Raw genomic sequence first — 18,595 nt, 5'->3', positions numbered from 1 at the left:
AAACATGGTTCTACATACATTCTATGTTTACCTCTATCTGTGTTTGGTTACACTGATGCTTCTACCTGGAACATTCTTTCATTCCAGCTCCATACATCCAAAATTCACCAATTATCAAGACCTACAAATGCTACCTCTTCCACGAAGTCTTCTCGGATTCCTCCAGATGAAAATAATTTATCCCTATGATAAATCCTGATAGAACTTTACATTTCTTTAATAATTTGTCCCACTTGCTTTTTATTTGCCAATGAATATGTTTTAATACTTACTCGTTCGTATACTTTCAAGGGCAGGATCCTTATAGGATTCATCTTTATATAGTCTTAAGCACCTAGCACAGTATCTTTTACAGAGCAGGAATGCAATAAACACTTGTTAAATGTAAAAGAAAAATGAAGTAATGAAATACCAATTCTCTTAAGTATTCCCGCTACCATCTACTTAGATTAAAAATAAGCCCTTATCAATCTCAGCCCAACCTTTCTTATCACAATTTTCAAATAGAGCTATATTTGATATGATTTTACCATTTGGAATATGTACACAGATGGGCTCATACTGAAGTCATACCTGGCAGTATCCAATTTTGGGATTCCTGTATGCATAAGCAGTGAGTACCCGCCTCAGAGCAGATATGCCAGTGTCACTCTGAAAGGCTGGGTGTTCAGGCAGGGAGCGACGCAAATCACGTTCAATTTCTTCAGTAGCCAAGTTGCAGGTCCCTAAGGACTGCTCAACCACTTCAGCATAATAGCCAGGATTAGCAGCCATTTCATTAACAGCACCTGTAAAGACGACTGCATTAACATACAAAAGAAGAGGAATGTAATAAGGCCAACATTTGCATATATACATAAAGAACTGGATAACCTTTAAATTTAGCTTTATACTCAATTAATATCCTAGTACAAACAAAAGAAAAGGCTTCACTAGAATATAACATCAGAACACCAATTTAAAAAATATATTTATTTATTTTTGAGAGGAGGATGTGAGGGAGACAGAATCCAAAGTCCGTGCAGAGCCCAAAGCAGGGATCGATCTCACAAACTGTGAGATCCTGACCTGAGAGGACACTTAACGGACTGACCTACCCAGGCACCACCCCCAGGACACCAATTTTATCCAACAGAATTTTCATAAACTGTTTTTTTCCCCTTAACTTTCCTTTGACACTAGAGCTAGAGATATTACCAATTAGCCATATCTTGCCTAATAAACTAATTTGCTCAGACAATGGATGTGTGGATATATAAGTAAGTACACATAACTACCTTATTCTCTTTGACTAGTCTGAACTCATGAATAAGAGTTTGTTCTAGCCATCTTTGTAATTGTTTTTACTTAGTGCATAACTCCTAGAAGGGGCATGGCTAGTATCTGTTAGTAAAGTGAATAAATACCTGAAAAAAGCATCCACAGCTCTCCTCTTAAGGTCTCTGGAATCCCTCTTACAACCAGATCTCGAGTCTTTTTGGTCCGAAACATGCTAACCCCACGCCCACATTCTGTAAACAGGATGTTCCATGACTGTTCCTTCATTTTTTCTTTCAACTGTAACAAAAAATCAAAGCAACTAAACATGGTGACAAATGAACTTCTTTCAAATAACTTGAAAACTCTCTTCACTGTGAAGTAATACCCGTGGAAATCAAGAACAGAGAAAGTCAAAATCAGTATTCACAGAGAGGCCAAACACTGGAGCACTGTTCACAAATCTTTCAAATCCACGTGAGTCTAATAGATGTATTTTACTATTTTAATTCTTACCTAAACTCATATAAAAACGGGAAAAGCATTACACTTCAGAGGTAAAACTTTGAACCATTATTCTCCCCCACTCACCTCAATTTTAGAATTATTGGCAATCTATGCATATAAAACATGATGTTCAATTTTCATCGTTTATCTTAATTCTTGTTAATAGCCCTTTTTTTTTGAAAATAGCATTTTCATGTGATGGAATGAAATAAGTCACACAGTAGTACCTGCTGGAAAACCTTATCAAGCACCAAAAGAAGATTTCAGTTGTGGTACCTTCTAGTCTGCTCTAAGATTTTTATTTTTGATAAACTGTTTCAGTCCATAGATTTTAATATTTTGTTTTCCTACCATTTTGGAATTAAGATTCTCCAAATTCTGAGGGTGAAATACTGTCATTAAGGCTTCAGTGTTCACAGTTTTACTGCATTCTCTCTGACATGTCAAAGACTGTACCTCAATATTATCGGATGGGTCTGTAGAATCAGAACTAATAGGAACCTAAAAAAGAAAAAATGTAATTGTCCCAAATGTATGCTTAAAAGTTTCTGCAAGAAGAAAAAGTGCTCATGTTTTATCTATCATTTATAAAGCACAATCTGTCTACATAATAAATATTGAAGCAATGTCTCAGAGAGACATTGTTTTTCTTTTGAAATTAGAGATAGCAAGAAATTACTGTCTGGAACAGCAAACTCAAGACTTCAGTGAGCCCACTCCCCTGTAAAAACAAAATATTGGCAAAGAATTTTAAAAAATACAAGTTCAGAACACTGGAAATGAACCAAAGGCACAGAATGAACTGAAAAGCAGAGATACAACTAAAACTAATGAATCTCAATAGGACATCAGACTCTGTGAAGTTTTAACATGAGACTATTCTCATCATCCCTCCCTCCCAAGCTCAGAGGTATGGTAGCCATGAAAGCCTGCATTAACACAGCCAAAGGATCTTCTGGAGCTTCACTAAAATCCCCATCCCCAGAACACAGTCAATATTTTAACCAGACTAGCAGCTCCCTAGAAAATCCCCATTCTCAGGGTATTGTTATCATTTGATTTAATTCAGAACTCAGGTCTGTGAAAAAAGCCCAGTCCCCAGGGCATTACAGATGCCTAAGGCTATGATTTCAGTTTGGGGGAAACTGGAGCCTGGCTAAAAATCTAAAAGGAAGATCTAGATAACCATAGGGAACTTTGAAAGATTCTAACATATTCTTGGGGATCTAGAAGTACGCGTAAAAGTACAGGGGTGTGAAACTGGCCAGGAAAGAAACGGGACAGGGGAAGGCCCCATTTGCTCAATTCTGGCCTATTTTAGAGGTAAGAAGTGAAAGATAAGGCTGATTTAAAAGCTTCCAGAGTTTGAGGTATACCTTCACACAAAGATTTCCTTTGCAAAAAGTAGAAAACTTAATGGTTCACAGCATTTAAGGAGCTCACTGACCCATCACTGGCTGGCCACTAATTTATACTGACTAAAGGGGGTAATCAGAGAAAGCCAGGTTTAAAAATAAAAACAGGAACTATTTTTAAAAAGCAACCAACAGAAAATGTCTTTGAGAGGGCCCAGTTCCTAGATTTTGTAAACTAAGAATGTAAAGTAGCTATTATAAATATATTAAAAGAATGAAAGGAAATTATGTTTAAAAAAATAAGGACCCACTTAAAAAGTGGGCAAAAGATCTGAATATAGACCCCTCCAAAGAAGATAAAAAGATGACAGACAAATAATCATATTAAAAAGATGTTCAATATTGTATCACTAGGGAATTGCAAATGAAAAAAACAATGAGATACTATTGGCTATTAAAGTGGCTAAAATCCAAAACACTGACAAGAACAAGTACTTGCTGCTGAGGATATGGAAAAAGAAATTTCATTCATTGCTGATGGAAATGCAAAAATGGTACAGCCACTTTGGAAGATGGTTGGCAGTTTCTTACAAAGCAAAACATAGCCTTACTATGATATGATTGAGGAATTGTGCTCCTAGGTATGAATGAAAAACCCATATGAAAACCCACATATGAATGTTTATAGCAGCTTTATTCATAGTTGCCAAAAACTGAAGGCAACCAACGTATCCCTATTAAAGGTGAATGGATAAACATTGTGGTATATCCAGACAATGAAATATTTTTCCGCAATAAAAACTATCAACAAAACATAAAGAAATAAAAAAATCTGAACTTACTAATAACATGTAAGGACACTGAATCTGTAATCCAAAACCCCCCACCAAATAAAAGTGCTGGATCAGATAGTTTCATGGGTGAATTCTACTAAACATTTAAAGAATTAATGCCAATCCTTCTCAAATTCTTCCAAAAATCTAAAGGGGATGGGAACAATCCCAAACAAATTTTACAAGGCCAGAATACCCAATACTAAATCCAAATAAGAACACAAGAAAAGAAATTATAAACCAAAATCCCGATGAATAGAGATGCAAAAAATTCTCAACATCATAGTAGCAAATCAAATTCAGTAACACTTTAAAAGGATCATACACTATGATCAAGTGGGATTTATCCCTGGGAGGGAAGGATAGTTCAACATACACAAATCAATAAATTGCATACATCACATGAACAGAATAAAAAATAAAAAACATGATCATCCCAAAAGCCATAAGACAAAATTCAATGTCCTTTCATGATAAAAACTTTCAACAATGTGGGTATAGAAGACACATACCTCAATATAATAAAGGCCATATATGACAAGCCCACAGCTAACATCATGATCCATGGTAAAATGTTGAAAGCTTTCCCTTTGAGATTAGGAACAAGATAAGCCAGCCTACTCTCACCACTCCTATTCAAAATAGTACTACAAATCCTAGCTAGAGCCATCAGTCAAGATAAAGAAATAAAATGTATCCAAATAGGAAAGGAAGAAGTAAAATTGTTTCTGTTTGCTGATTAAAGGATTTTGTATACAGAAAACCCTAAAGATTCTACCAAAAACTACTAGAAGTGATAGAGGAATTCAGTAAAGTTAAATACAAAATCAATGTACAGAAATCTGCTTCATTCCTATACACTAATAATGAAACAGCAGAAAATGAAATTAAGAAAACAACCCCATTTACAATTGCAACAAAAACAATAAAATATCTAGGAATAAAATTAACCAAAGAGGTGAAAGACTTGTACTCTGAAACCCATAAAACACTGATGAAAGAAATTCAAGACAACACAAAGAAATGTAAAGATATTCCATGCTTATGAGTTGAAAGAACAAATATTGTTAAAATGTCTGTACTATCCAAAGCAATATATACACTTAATGTAATCCCTATCAAAATACCAACAGCATTTTCCACAGAACTGTAACAAACAATCCTAAAATTTGTATAGAACTACAAAAGACTTCGAATAGCCAAAGCAATCTTGAAAAAGAAAAACAAAACTGGAAGTATCATAATTCTAGATTTCAAATTATATTACAAAGTGGTAGTAATTAAAACAGCATGGTACTGGCATAAAAATAGACACACAGATCAATGGAAGAGAACAGAAAACTCAGAAATAAACCCACAATTATATGGTCAATTAATTTTGACAAAGAAGGAATGAATACCCAATGGGAAAAAGACAGTCTCTTCAACAAATGGTGTTGGGAAAACTGGACAGCCATAGCAAAAGAATGAAGCTGGATCACTTTCTTATACCATACACAAAAATAAAGTCAAAATGGATTAAAGACCTAAATGTGAGACAGGAAACCATAAAAGTCCTTAAAGAGAGCACAGGCAGTAATCTCACATTGGCTGTAGCAACATTTTTCTAGACATGTTTCCTGAGGGAAGGGAAATAAAAGCAAAAATACGGTTTTAAGGTATGTTCCTTCTATCCCTACTTTCTTGAGGGTATTTTGTCAAATGCTTTTTCTGCATCTATTGAGAGGATCATATGGTTCAGATCCTTTCTTTTATTAATGTGGTGTACCATGTTGATTGATTTCTGAATATTCAACCAGCCCTGCAGTCCAGGAATAAATCCCACTTGATCATGGTGAATAATTCTTTTAATGTACTATTGAATGTGATTTGTTAGTATCTTGTTGAGAATTTTTACATCCAGGTTCATCAGTGATATTGGCCTTTAATTCTCCTTTTCAGGGGGTTTTCGAATCAAGGTAATTCTGGCTTCATAGAAAATGGTGCTGGGACAATTGGACAGCGACATGCAGAAGAATGAAACTGGACCACTTTCTTACACCATACACAAAAAATAGATTCAAAATGGATGAAAGACCTAAATGTGAGACAGGAAACCATCAAAATCCTACAGGAGAAAACAGGCAGCAACTTTTGACCTTGGCCGCAGCAACTTCTTACTAGACATGTCTCTGGAGGCAAGGGAAATAAAAGCAAAAATGAATTACTGGGACCTCATCAAGATAAAAAGCTTCTGCACAGTGAAGGAAACAATTAGCAAAACTAAAAGGCAACTTACAGAATGGGAGAAGATATTCACAAATGACCTATAGGATAAAGGGTTAGTATCCAAAATCTATAAAGAACTTATCAAATTTGGGCGCCTGGGTGGCTCAGTCAGTTAAACGTCCGACTTCAGCTCAGGTCATATGATCTCACGGTTTGTGAGTTCAAGCCCCTCATCAGGGTCTGTGCTGACAGCTCAGAGCCTGGAACTTGCTTTGGATTCTGTGTCTCCTTCTCTCTCTGCCCCTCCCCTGCTCATGCTGTCTCTCAAAAATAAATAAACATTAAAAAATTTTAAAAAAAGAACTTCTCAAACTCAACACCCAAAAACAAATAATCCAGTGAATAAATGAGCAGAAGACATGAATAGATACTTTTCCAAAGATGACACCCAGATGGCTAACAGAGACATGAAAAGATGCTCAACATCACTAATTATCAAAGAAGTAAAAATCAAAATCACAATGAGATACCACCTCACACCTGTCAGAATGTCTAAAATTAACTTTGGAAACAACAGTTATTGGTGAGGATGTGGAGAAAGGGGAACCCTCTTGCACTGTTGGTGGAAACGCAAACTGGTACAGCCACCCTGGAAAACCGTATGGAAGTTCCTCAAAAAAATTAATAATATGGGCACCTGGGTGGCTCAGTCAGTTAAGTGTCTGACTCTTGATTTCAGCTCAGGTCATGATCTTGTGGTTCATGAATTCCAACCCCGTGAATTCCACCTCTAGCGCAGAGCCTGCTTGAGATTCTCTCCCTCTCTCTTCCCCTCCCCTGTGTGTGCTCTCTTACAAAATAAACTTTGAAAAAAATTAAAAATAGAACTACTCTATGACCCAGCAATTACACTACTAGGTATTTATCCAAAGGATACAAAAATGTTGTTTCAAAGAGGCACATGCACCCCAATGTTTATAGCTATATTAACAATAGCCAAAAATGGAAAGAGCCCAAATGTCCATCAACTGATGAATGGATAAAAAAGATGTGGTATATGTATACAATGGAATATAACTCGGTGATAAAAAAAAAAAAGAATGAAATCTTGCCATTTGCAACAACGTGGATGGAACTAGAGTGTATTATGTTAAGAGAAATTAGAGAAAGAGGAGTATCATATAACTTCATTCATATGTGGAATTTAAGAAACACAACAGATGAACATAGGGGAAAGGAAGGAAAAATAAGATACAGAGAGGGAAGCAACAATAAGAGACTCTTAGAGAAACTGAGAGGCTTGAGGGGAAGGTGGGTGTGGGAATGGGCTAAATGGGTAATGGGCATTAAGGAGGGCATTTGCTGGGATGAGCACCTGGTATTATATGTAAGTGATGAAATTAACACTACACTGTATGCTAATTAACTTTAAATAAATAAATTTTTTAAAAATTAAAAATTTTTAAAAGCCAAAATAAACTATTGGGACTATGTCAAAATAAAAGATTTCTGCACAATGAAGAAAGCAATCCACAAAACTAAAAGGCAACCTACTGAAAAGCAGAAGATATTTGCCAATGACATATCTGATAAAGATTAATATCTGAAATATATAAAGAACTTATACAGCTCAATACCCAAAAAACAAAAAATCCAACTAAAAAATAGGCAGAAGACATGAATAGACATTTCTCCAAAGAAGACAAACAGATGGCCAACAGACACATGAAAAGATGCTCAATGTCACTCATCAGGGAAATGCAAATCAAAGCTGCAATGAGATACCACCTCACACCTGTCAGAATAGCTGAAATGAACAACACAAGAAACAAAAGGTGTTGATAAGGATGTGGAGAAAAGAGAGTCCTCTTGCACTGTTGGTGGGAATGCAAACTGGTGCAGCCACTGTGGAAAACAATATGGGGGTTCCTCAAAAAGTTAAAAACAGAACTAGTCTACAATCCAGTAGTCGCACTACTGGGTATATTTACACAATAAGATACAAAAACACTAATTCAAAAGGATAAATGCACCCCTATGTTTATTGCAGCATTATTTACAATAGCCAAACTATAGAAACAGCCCAAGTATCCATGGATAGGTGTATGGATAAAGAAGGTGTGTGGGTGTGTGGGTGTATATGTATTTACTGCAGCATTATTTACAAGAGCCAAACTACAGAAACAGCCCAATTGTCCAAGAATAGGTGAATGGATAAAAAAGGTGCGTGTGTGTGTGTGTATGTGTGTATGTTTATTATTTAGCCATAAAAAAAGGGGGAATCTTGCCATTTGCAACAACATGGATAGAGCTAGAGGGTATAATGCTAAGTGAAATAAATCAGCCAGAGAAAGACAAATAACATATGATCTCACGCATATGTAGAATTTAAGAAATAAAACAAATGAGCATGGGGGAAAAAGAGAGTGAGACAAACCAAGAAACAGACTCTTAACTATAGAGAACTGATGGTTACCTCAGGGAAGGTAGATGGGGGATGTGGCAAATAGGGGATGGGGATTAAAGAGTACACTAGAAAAAAAATCCATTTCCTAGCAAACCCGTATACTGACTGGCATTTTGTACATATTCTTATTAAACCTCTAGAAATGGGTAAGAGAGACTAGAAAACCTTAGAACTCTGACATATATCTGAAAAGATGATAAACTCATTCTGAAACAAAATCCTTTCTGGATAACTGAGCATACCCAACTCCCAGAGGCACCTGAGAGTTTTCAGGGAAAAATTCCAGTTCTTTAGGTTTAAGACACACAGATAAACTGAAGAAAAAAGATAAGCAGTACATTAAATCTAACACACAGACTGAACCTGAAATGGAATGAGACAGGGAAAAAAGTGACATAAGCAAGAATATGGAAGCACTGGGAGAGAAACTATCAGGACTGATCAGATTTTACCTGTGTCCTGACATCAAACTAAGGAATATCCTGGCTGCACACCTGAAGAGAATGAAAAATTATAAAGTTGGGGCAAGAAAATTCTTGATGGTCAACATGAAGATTCTGTGTCTGGAACTGAGATATATTGTTTTTAAATTACATGTTTTAATTGTGTTTTTCTATTATCAAAGAGAAAGCTAGTCTTATCAATACTGCATTATAATGGACTGAGCATATTATTTTTAGTCTCTACTACGGAGAGGTAAAAGCCCCTATAATCCAATCCAAATGAATAACATAGCCAGTAAAGCTAATGTTGATTTTTTTCTTCAAAGTTTTAATTAAAATACAATAGATATAATGTGATAAGTTTTATCAATCTATTAAAACATGAATTTCCTAGGCATTAGAAATGAAAATTTGAATTGAAACTATCTACATTTCTATAAAGGACATACTAAACATCAAAATCAAGCTTTTAACCACCCTTTGCCAAGAATATTTGCCTTCTCTAATACTTTACTAGTAAATAGCTTTGCCACTATTTTGCTTTGGGCTATATTGTGTAAGTAAGGCTGAGCTACTTGATATTAAATAAAAGATATTCAGACTGGTTTAAAATTGCAGTCTCTCTTCAGCAGTAAGAGGAGAATCCTTTTCAAGGCCTTATTAAATTCTCAAATATAGTTTGAGTTATTAAAAGCCATGTTATGTGAAAGTACAAGATACTGTCAATAGTCAAAAAAGATCAAATGGTAATAATTTTTTTTAGTTTTAGTTTTAATATGAAATTTATTGTCAAATTGGTTTCCATACCATACCCAGTGCTCATCCCAACAGGTGCCCTCTTCAATGCCCATCACCCACTTTCCGCTCCCTCCCACCCCACATCAACCTTCAGTTTATTCTCAGTTTTTAAGAGTCTCTTATGGTTTGCCTCCTTCCCTAACTTTTTTTTTTTCCCCTTCCCCTCCCCCATGGTCTTCTGTTAAGTTTCTCAGGATCCACATAAGAGTGAAAACATATAGTATTTGTCTTTCTCTGTATGACTTATTTCACTTAGCATAACACTCTCCAGTTCCATCCACATTGCTACAAAAGGCCATATTTCATTCTTTCTCATTGCCAAGAAATATTCCATAGGAGTTCCTAAAAAAGGATGATTTTCACTTCTGCCTTATGGTGTGACCTACAAAATATAATTTCTTTGGTTTTAGTCTTTAAAAAAAAATAAACCTAAGTATGAATAGAAAAGATACTATGAATTCCTTCTTAAAGAATGGACCATACAAAACACAAAGTTTTATTAAACAATGATTTGATTGGTATATAATTACCTCTGTGCTAATATCATGATATGGAGCTGAAGCTGCTCTGCACTTGAGTCTGAATTTTGCCACCAGTTGCTCAAAGTCTTTAACTTCACTGAAGCGAAAAGCTGTCTTTCCTTTGATGCTAATGATGACAGTTTTGGTGGAATCATTTGTCTTATCTATAGCTAAGACCTGGGGGGTGAAAACATTATAAATGAATCACATTCTCCCTTGTTGCTGACACTTTCAGGCAAAATATGTTTAGCTTACTCTTTTTGAGAGACGGGGAGAAGAGGAGACGGAGAGAGGGAGAGGGAGGGAAAGTGGGAACGCACCTGTGCAGGTGGAGGAGGGGTAGAGGGAGAGAGAATCTTAAGCAGGTTCCACATCCAGCGTGGAGCCCAAGGTGGGGCTCAATCTCACAATCATGACCTGAGCCAAAATCAAGAGTGGGACGCTTAACCAACTCAGCCACCTAGGTACCCCTTTAGCTTACTCTTTTGAGACTAAAGTTTTGGTCCATGGTATGGCTTACTAAGAAATAGACTTTGCGGGGGCAGTGCCTCGGTGGCTCAGCCAAAGCATTTGACTCTTGATTTTGGTTCAGGTTATCATCTCATGTTTCGTGAGACAGAGCTCGGAGTCAGGCTATGCACAGACAGCGTGGAGACTGGTTGGGATTGTCTCTCCCTCTCTCTCTACCCCTCCGCTGCTCATTCTCTCTCTTTCTCTCTAAATAAGCAAAAAAAAAAAACAAGCAAAATTTAAAAAAAAGAGAGAGATAAGGGCGCCTGAGTGGCTCAGTTGGTTAAGCATCTAACTCTTGATTTCAGCTCAGGGCATGATCTCATGGTTTGTGAGATAAAGCCCCATGTCAGGCTCTGTGCTGACAGCATGGAACCTGCTTGGGATTCTCGCTCTCCTCTCTCTACCCCTCCCCTGCTCACTCTCTCTCAAAAAATAAACTAATTTTTTTAAATAGACTTTGGGTACTAGTTGCACCACTGACACAGGTAACCTCAGTGCAAGTTACTTCACTTCTCAAGGAAAAGGTTTACTTAATGTGTAGTCTTTAAAAATGACAGTACAAATGTAAAAATTCAGTGCTATAATGCCGACAATTTATTCCTAACTTACATAAGAGCTATCAATTCTATTCTCTTTGACTATGTGTACCAAACATAATAGTCTAAGTTTTGGTATTCATGTCATAAATGCCTGAGCATGCTCCACCTTGAGTCATCCTAAACCCTTATCTGATTTATAAATTTTTATTTTTTCTATTTTCACTTTTAATAAGAGCTCTTATTCTAGTACTCTTTTCCTTAAGAATGGTGCCCTTATCATGAAAAATAAACATGACTTGAAAACATGATTATGTAAAAATTAATAAAAGGATAGTGCATATAGAGGTTTTAATAACTTATAGAATGAAAGGATATTTCACTCTGTGAATGATAGCATTTCAAACTAAGAACTGATAGATAACCAAATTTATATTACCTCTCGTAATGGAATAATTATACTACATAGACTGCCATCCTGGCTAGCAAAGCAGATATAGTTTTCTGAGATGCACATTTTTCCATGAGTGTTAAAGTGGCTGAATGGTATCCATAAGCAACATTCATGTACTTCTTTCAAAGCCTCTTCTTTGGGGAGCCTAAAAAAAGCACTGAACTGCTCACTGTGGGCTCGATTTTCCAGACCTCTGTAGAAAAGAAAAAAGGGGGCTCAAATAATGACTTCTAAAATGTACACATGCCCATATTGATTAATCTAAATGTACTTTAGAGCAGAAAGATTAAATACTACATGCTATGTTCTTCAACAAATTATGAAATGGAAGAAACACTGATTCATAACAAATTCATTTTTTTGGTCCCTTTTCCAATTTTGTTCTACTACTAGATTACAAGGCACAAAAGTTAGAGATGACACAGGACTTCATCTGTTAAGGAATGATCTGAAGGATTATTATTATATTATTACACATCCATAATATGCAAATATGGCTAAAACCAACATTGGCAAACAATTTTTATATGTGGTTACCAGAAAATCAAGAGTCACCCAGTTCAAATAAAATAAAAATGAAAAACAAAAAATGAAAAAAGAAAACTTAAAAATGGAAATTTATGTGGCGCCTGGTGGCTCAGTCGGTTAAGTGTCCGACTTCAGCTCAGGTCATGATCTCACCATGTCAGCCTCTGTGCTGACAGCTCGGAGCCAGGAGCCTGGAGCCTGCTTCGGATTCTGTCTCCCTCTCTCTCTCTCTGCCTCTTCCCTATTCATACTCTGTCTTTATCTCTCTCTCAAAAATAAATAAATGTTAAAAAAATAAAATAAAGAAAATAAAATTTAAAAAGTGAAAATTTATGGCATCAAAACTTACACAAGAAGAATAGTGTATAAAAGATAATGTTAAAAACTAAGTGAAGCAAACATTTAAATGAATGTTTTAAAAAATCCAAAGTAGAGGCAAGATAAAACAACACTGCTTGCACAGTATTGGGCAAAGGATAGGCATCAACAAATAAAGATGACTTGTTAACTGATATATAAATATATGAATAAAAACAATTGCTTAAAATAGTACAATTTTTCTAGAGGCGGTAAACACTTGTGTTAAGCAGCAATGCCATCTGGGGTTGTAAGTAAATTATGCAAGCTCTAACTCAAAGACAACAAAGTTAAAACCAAATTCATCATTCCAGCATATACTATTTGAATATGTGGTATTTCATCATGTCTTTCAAAATAATGCTGATGAACAGAAAGCCACATTAATTTTAACCTCACTGAAATTATAATTTGGTAGGTTATTTTATTATTATTTTAAAAGATGAGGTCTATTTATATAAATGAAAAGTGCCCATGATACATTGTTAAGGAGGGTAGAAACAGACTGTGGAATAATATGTGATGTTTAGTCCCAATCATGTTTTTTGCAAATATTTTTTAATTAATGCATTAAAAAGCCTGGAAAGATATACACTGAACTTAACTATTGCTATTGTGCTTTTGTATTGTTTAAATTATAGAAGTAATACATATTTGTAAAAACAATAAGCCAAAACAATAAAGATATTCAATTTGAGAAAAAAGTCATTTGGATACTAAGTCTAAATAAGCTATTGTTCTTCTTAACTTACTAGAAACAAGGATTTAGATACGTATGATTTTCAATAAGCTCTCTTAAAATGCACATAGACAAAAATGAATATCTTAGATCTCATTTAAATAATACAGACTTGGTAATGAATAACTCCTTGATAGACGGCCATTTAGAGGATATCCTGAGAGAAATAAAATAGCTAAAAGTTTTATTTTTATGGTGGCCAATCAAGGAAGAAACTACAAAAACAAATGCTCAACTATAATATAAACAGGATTCCTAATCCTTATAGAGTTCTATTTATAAATCATACACATGAGGACCTGTAAAGAATTCACCTCGGTGATCTATTTTCCAGAAAAGCAGACACGCTCACAAAGAAGTCCTCATGTATCCAGATTTTAGAAATGGTTTAGAAATAGGCAAGAAGAACAACTATACCCGATTAGGGCTACGTAGTAATCACACAACCCTCTAGAGGTCACTTGTTCTGGCCCATCCATAGGACTGCAGCTTAGGTTCCTCTCACAGTTTCCCATAGTCTACATCCTTGTGCTGGGGGCCAGAAGCTGCATTCACTAGCTATTTCTAGATCCTCTTTTCTCTCCCTCCCCTTTGGCATGCACGTTTCAGTCAACTGTTCTAAGTGTTGAGCAGTACAAAAGGACTCTGGTCCATTTCAGCAAACCAAATATAGTGGCAAAAGCTATCAGAGATATTTCTCATGCAGACATTAATAATGATTAACACTTATCTAGGGTTTTATATTTTATAAAGTGCTTTCACACATTATACTGTTCATTCCTCACAAATGCTCTCTGAGGTAGAAATGATAGATGAGTAAGAACTAAGGTCTTAAGAGATAATGCCTTGTCCAAGGGTGGCTGTACTCTCCTTCTAAAGTCCAGGCTTCACTGACTCAACTAACTTGCCTCTTCAAAAAAAATGATACTGTCTATAAATTATGTTTAAAAACAAACAATAAAAGCTTGAACAGACCCATAACCAGCGAAGAAATTGAATCGGTTATCAAAAATCTCCCAACAAATAAGAGTCCAGGACCAGATGGCTTCCCAGGGGAGTTCTACCAGACATTTAAGGCAGAGATAATACCTATCCTTCTCAAGCTATTCCAAGAAATAGAAAGGGAAGGAAAACTTCCAGACTCATTCTATGAAGCCAGTATTACTTTGATTCCTAAACCAGACAGAGACCCAGTAAAAAAAGAGAACTACAGGCCAATATCCCTGATGAATATGGATGCAAAAATTCTCAATAAGATACTAGCAAATCGGATTCAACAGCATATAAAAAGAATTATTCACCATGACCAAGTGGGATTCATTCCTGGGATGCAGGGCTGGTCCAACATTCGCAAATCAATCAACGTGATACATCCCATTAACAAAAAAAAGAGAAGAACCATATGATCCTGTCAATCGATGCAGAAAAGGCCTTTGACAAAATCCAGCACCCTTTCTTAATAAAAACCCTTGAGAAAGTCGGGATAGAAGGAACATACTTAAAGATCATAAAAGCCATTTATGAAAAGCCCAAAGCTAACATCATCCTCAATGGGGAAAAACTGAGACCTTTCCCCCTGAGATCAGGAACACGACAGGGATGCCCACTCTCACCGCTGTTGTTTAATATAGTGTTGGAAGTTCTAGCATCAGCAATCAGACAACAAAAGGAAATCCAAGGCATCCAAATTGGCAAAGATGAAGTCAAGCTTTCGCTTTTTGCAGATGACATGATATTATACATGGAAAATCCGATAGACTCCACCAAAAGTCTGCTAGAACTGATACATGAATTCAGCAAAGTTGCAGGATACAAAATCCATGTACAGAAATCAGTTGCATTCTTATACACTAACAACGAAGCAACAGAAAAACAAATAAAGAAACTGATCCCATTCACAATTGCACCAAGAAGCATAAAATACCTAGGAATAAATCTAACCAAAGATGTAAAAGATCTGTATGCTGAAAACTATAGAAAGTTTATGAAGGTAATTGAAGAAGATATAAAGAAATGGAAAGACATTCCCTGCTCATGGATTGGAAGAATAAATATTGTCAAAATGTCAATACTACCCAAAGCTATCTACACATTCAATGCAATCCCAATCAAAATTGCACCAGCATTCTTCTCGAAACTAGAACAAGCCATCCTAAAATTCATATGGAACCACAAAAGGCCCCGAATAGCCAAAGGAATTTTGAAGAAGAAGACCAAAGCAGGAGGCATCACAATCCCAGACTTTAGCCTCTACTACAAAGCTGTCATCATCAAGACAGCATGGTATTGGCACAAAAACAGACACATACACCAATGGAATAGAATAGAAACCCCAGAACTAGACCCCCAAACGTATGGCCAACTCATCTTTGACAAAGCAGGAAAGAACATCCAATGGAAAAAAGACAGCCTCTTTAACAAATGGTGCTGGGAGAACTGGACAGCAACATGCAGAAGGTTGAAACTAGACCACTTTCTCACACCATTCACAAAAATAAACTCAAAATGGATAAAGGCCCTGAATGTGAGACAGGAAACCATCAAAACCTTAGAGGAGAAAGCAGGAAAAGACCTCTCTGACCTCAGCCGTAGCAATCTCTTACTCGACACATCCCCAAAGGCAAGGGAATTAAAAGCAAAAGTGAATTACTGGGACCTTATGAAGATAAAAAGCTTCTGCACAGCAAAGGAAACAACCAACAAAACTAAAAGGCAACCAACGGAATGGGAAAAGATATTTGCAAATGACATATCGGACAAAGGGCTAGTATCCAAAATCTATAAAGAGCTCACCAAACTCCACACCCGAAAAACAAATAACCCAGTGAAGAAATGGGCAGAAAACATGAATAGACACTTCTCTAAAGAAGACATCCGGATGGCCAACAGGCACATGAAAAGATGTTCAACGTCGCTCCTTATCAGGGAAATACAAATCAAAACCACACTCAGGTATCACCTCACGCCAGTCAGAGTGGCCAAAATGAACAAATCAGGAGACTATAGATGCTGGAGAGGATGTGGAGAAACGGGAGCCCTCTTGCACTGTTGGTGGGAATGCAAATTGGTTCAGCCGCTCTGGAAAGCAGTGTGGAGGTTCCTCAGAAAATTAAAAATAGACCTACCCTATGACCCAGCAATAGCACTGCTAGGAATTTATCCAAGGGATACAGGAGTACTGATGCATAGGGGCACTTGTACCCCAATGTTTATAGCAGCACTCTCAACAATAGCCAAATTATGGAAAGAGCCTAAATGTCCATCAACTGATGAATGGATAAAGAAATTGTGGTTTATATACAGAATGGAATACTATGTGGCAATGAGAAAGAATGAAATATGGCCTTTTGTAGCAACGTGGATGGAACTGGAGAGTGTGATGCTAAGTGAAATAAGCCATACAGAGAAAGACAGATACCATATGTTTTCACTCTTATGTGGATCCTGAGAAACTTAACAGAAACCCATGGGGGAGGGGAAGGAAAAAAAAAAAAGAGGTTAGAGTGGGAGAGAGCCAAAGCATAAGAGACTCTTAAAAACTGAGAACAAACTGAGGGTTGATGGGGGGTGGGAGGGAGGAGAGGGTGGGTGATGGGTATTGAGGAGGGCACCTTTTGGGATGAGCACTGGGTATTGTATGGAAACCAATTTGACAATAAATTTCATATATTAAAAATAATAAAAATAAAAATACAAACAAACAATACATTTTTACAATATCAGACCTAAAGCTGTCTAGACTACTCATAGAGAAATTTAAACTATGCATACAAAAATCTCTATATTTCTAAAAGCACTCCAGGGAAAATCATACTTGGATCTCAATAATTTTCAAACCTAACTTCTATTACTTCTAAGGATTAAACTCAATGGAGGGGATACTACTTGTAAAATGCATCTGAATAAACTAAAGAAAACCCACACATCAATGATTAATTCCAAAGAAAAATTATCATATAACATAGAACACTTAACTTTTAATGATAATCAATGTTGTTATTCTTTGGTCAAATGATACTTTAAAAAGTATTAATTAAGCTTTGAATACCTCTTGGTGATTTGTAGAGGATCATCAAGGATAGGGTCATTAGCAAATGTTTCCTTATCAAAAAGTCTCTTTATAGCATAGTTTGCCAGCTGTTCCATAAGAAGGTATGTTTCATTAATATGCAAAAACATTGAAAAGTAGTGATTCTCTCCTTGGGAACACACATGAATACTCTCTGTTAGTATAACATTTGAAGTCTTTTCAAGTTTTGAGACTGCATCCCAGGAGATAACAAGTTTTACTGCAAATAAGAATTATAAGCAGGTATGATTAAATTTCTCAATACTGATTAATGCTTATCAATCACCTCTTTTAAGACAATAGCTAACCACTTGAAAAATGCTGCAAACTAAAATACTTTAGACTTCAAGATTAGTTCAAATTTTGAAGCATAACCATTACATACAATAATTGGTGATTCTAGGAAGAGATACAATTTTAAAGAATTTTTTTAAAAAATGTTCTGATTTTATATTTAAATCTGTTACTTTACAAAATTGCATTACCACTGATGTAAAAGCTATATGTGTGCTATGAACATTACTGTTTGATTCCTCTTTATAACTATGGGCCATTAGGTATTATGGCTACTACATTTATATTGCAAATTTAAAACATGGATTGCAGAAAGTAGATAGTTTAGAACAATAAAGGAGTTATATGCCAGGTCACCATCATCATTTAATACCCATTCACTTCCCACAATATGCAAGGCATTCCACACATACTTCTAATGGCTCCTATGTTAAGCAACCAGTTAAAAGGATTCTTTCTCCAGACAAAGTGAATTTTTTAATGTACAATTACTCTTTTTTTTTTTAATTTTTTTTTCAACGTTTTATTTATTTTTGGGACAGAGAGAGACAGAGCATGAACGGGGGAGGGGCAGAGAGAGAGGGAGACACAGAATCGGAAGCAGGCTCCAGGCTCTGAGCCATCAGCCCAGAGCCCGACGCGGGGCTCGAACTCACGGACCGCGAGATCGTGACCTGAGCTGAAGTCGGACACTTAACTGACTGCACCACCCAGGC

The 18,595-nt window shown here is 36.1% G+C and overlaps 1 protein-coding gene across 2 annotated transcripts in view; it reads right to left on the bottom strand.

Moving 5' to 3' along the window:
• The window catches only part of TBC1D8B (TBC1 domain family member 8B), a 58,345-nt gene that overhangs the window by 21,618 nt on the left and 18,132 nt on the right, over positions 1-18,595 (bottom strand). Inside the window, exons 5-10 of one of the 2 annotated variants that reach the window (XM_015083673.3) lie at positions 17,565-17,805; positions 11,878-12,085; positions 10,399-10,566; positions 2,116-2,265; positions 1,407-1,557; positions 574-788 (exon numbers count right to left, since the gene is read on the bottom strand). In XM_015083673.3, the coding sequence (XP_014939159.2) occupies positions 574-788; positions 1,407-1,557; positions 2,116-2,265; positions 10,399-10,566; positions 11,878-12,085; positions 17,565-17,805 (1,133 nt within the window). The remainder of the gene's footprint in view (positions 1-573; positions 789-1,406; positions 1,558-2,115; positions 2,266-10,398; positions 10,567-11,877; positions 12,086-17,564; positions 17,806-18,595) is intronic. The other variant, XM_027054883.2, reaches the window with a different exon arrangement.

The sequence above is a fragment of the Acinonyx jubatus genome, chromosome X (assembly GCF_027475565.1).
Source record: "Acinonyx jubatus isolate Ajub_Pintada_27869175 chromosome X, VMU_Ajub_asm_v1.0, whole genome shotgun sequence".
In the NCBI taxonomy this organism is placed as follows: Eukaryota; Metazoa; Chordata; class Mammalia; order Carnivora; family Felidae; genus Acinonyx; species Acinonyx jubatus.
The sequence above is the reverse complement of the archived record's forward strand: the minus strand, read 5'-3'. Positions and strand labels throughout refer to the sequence as shown.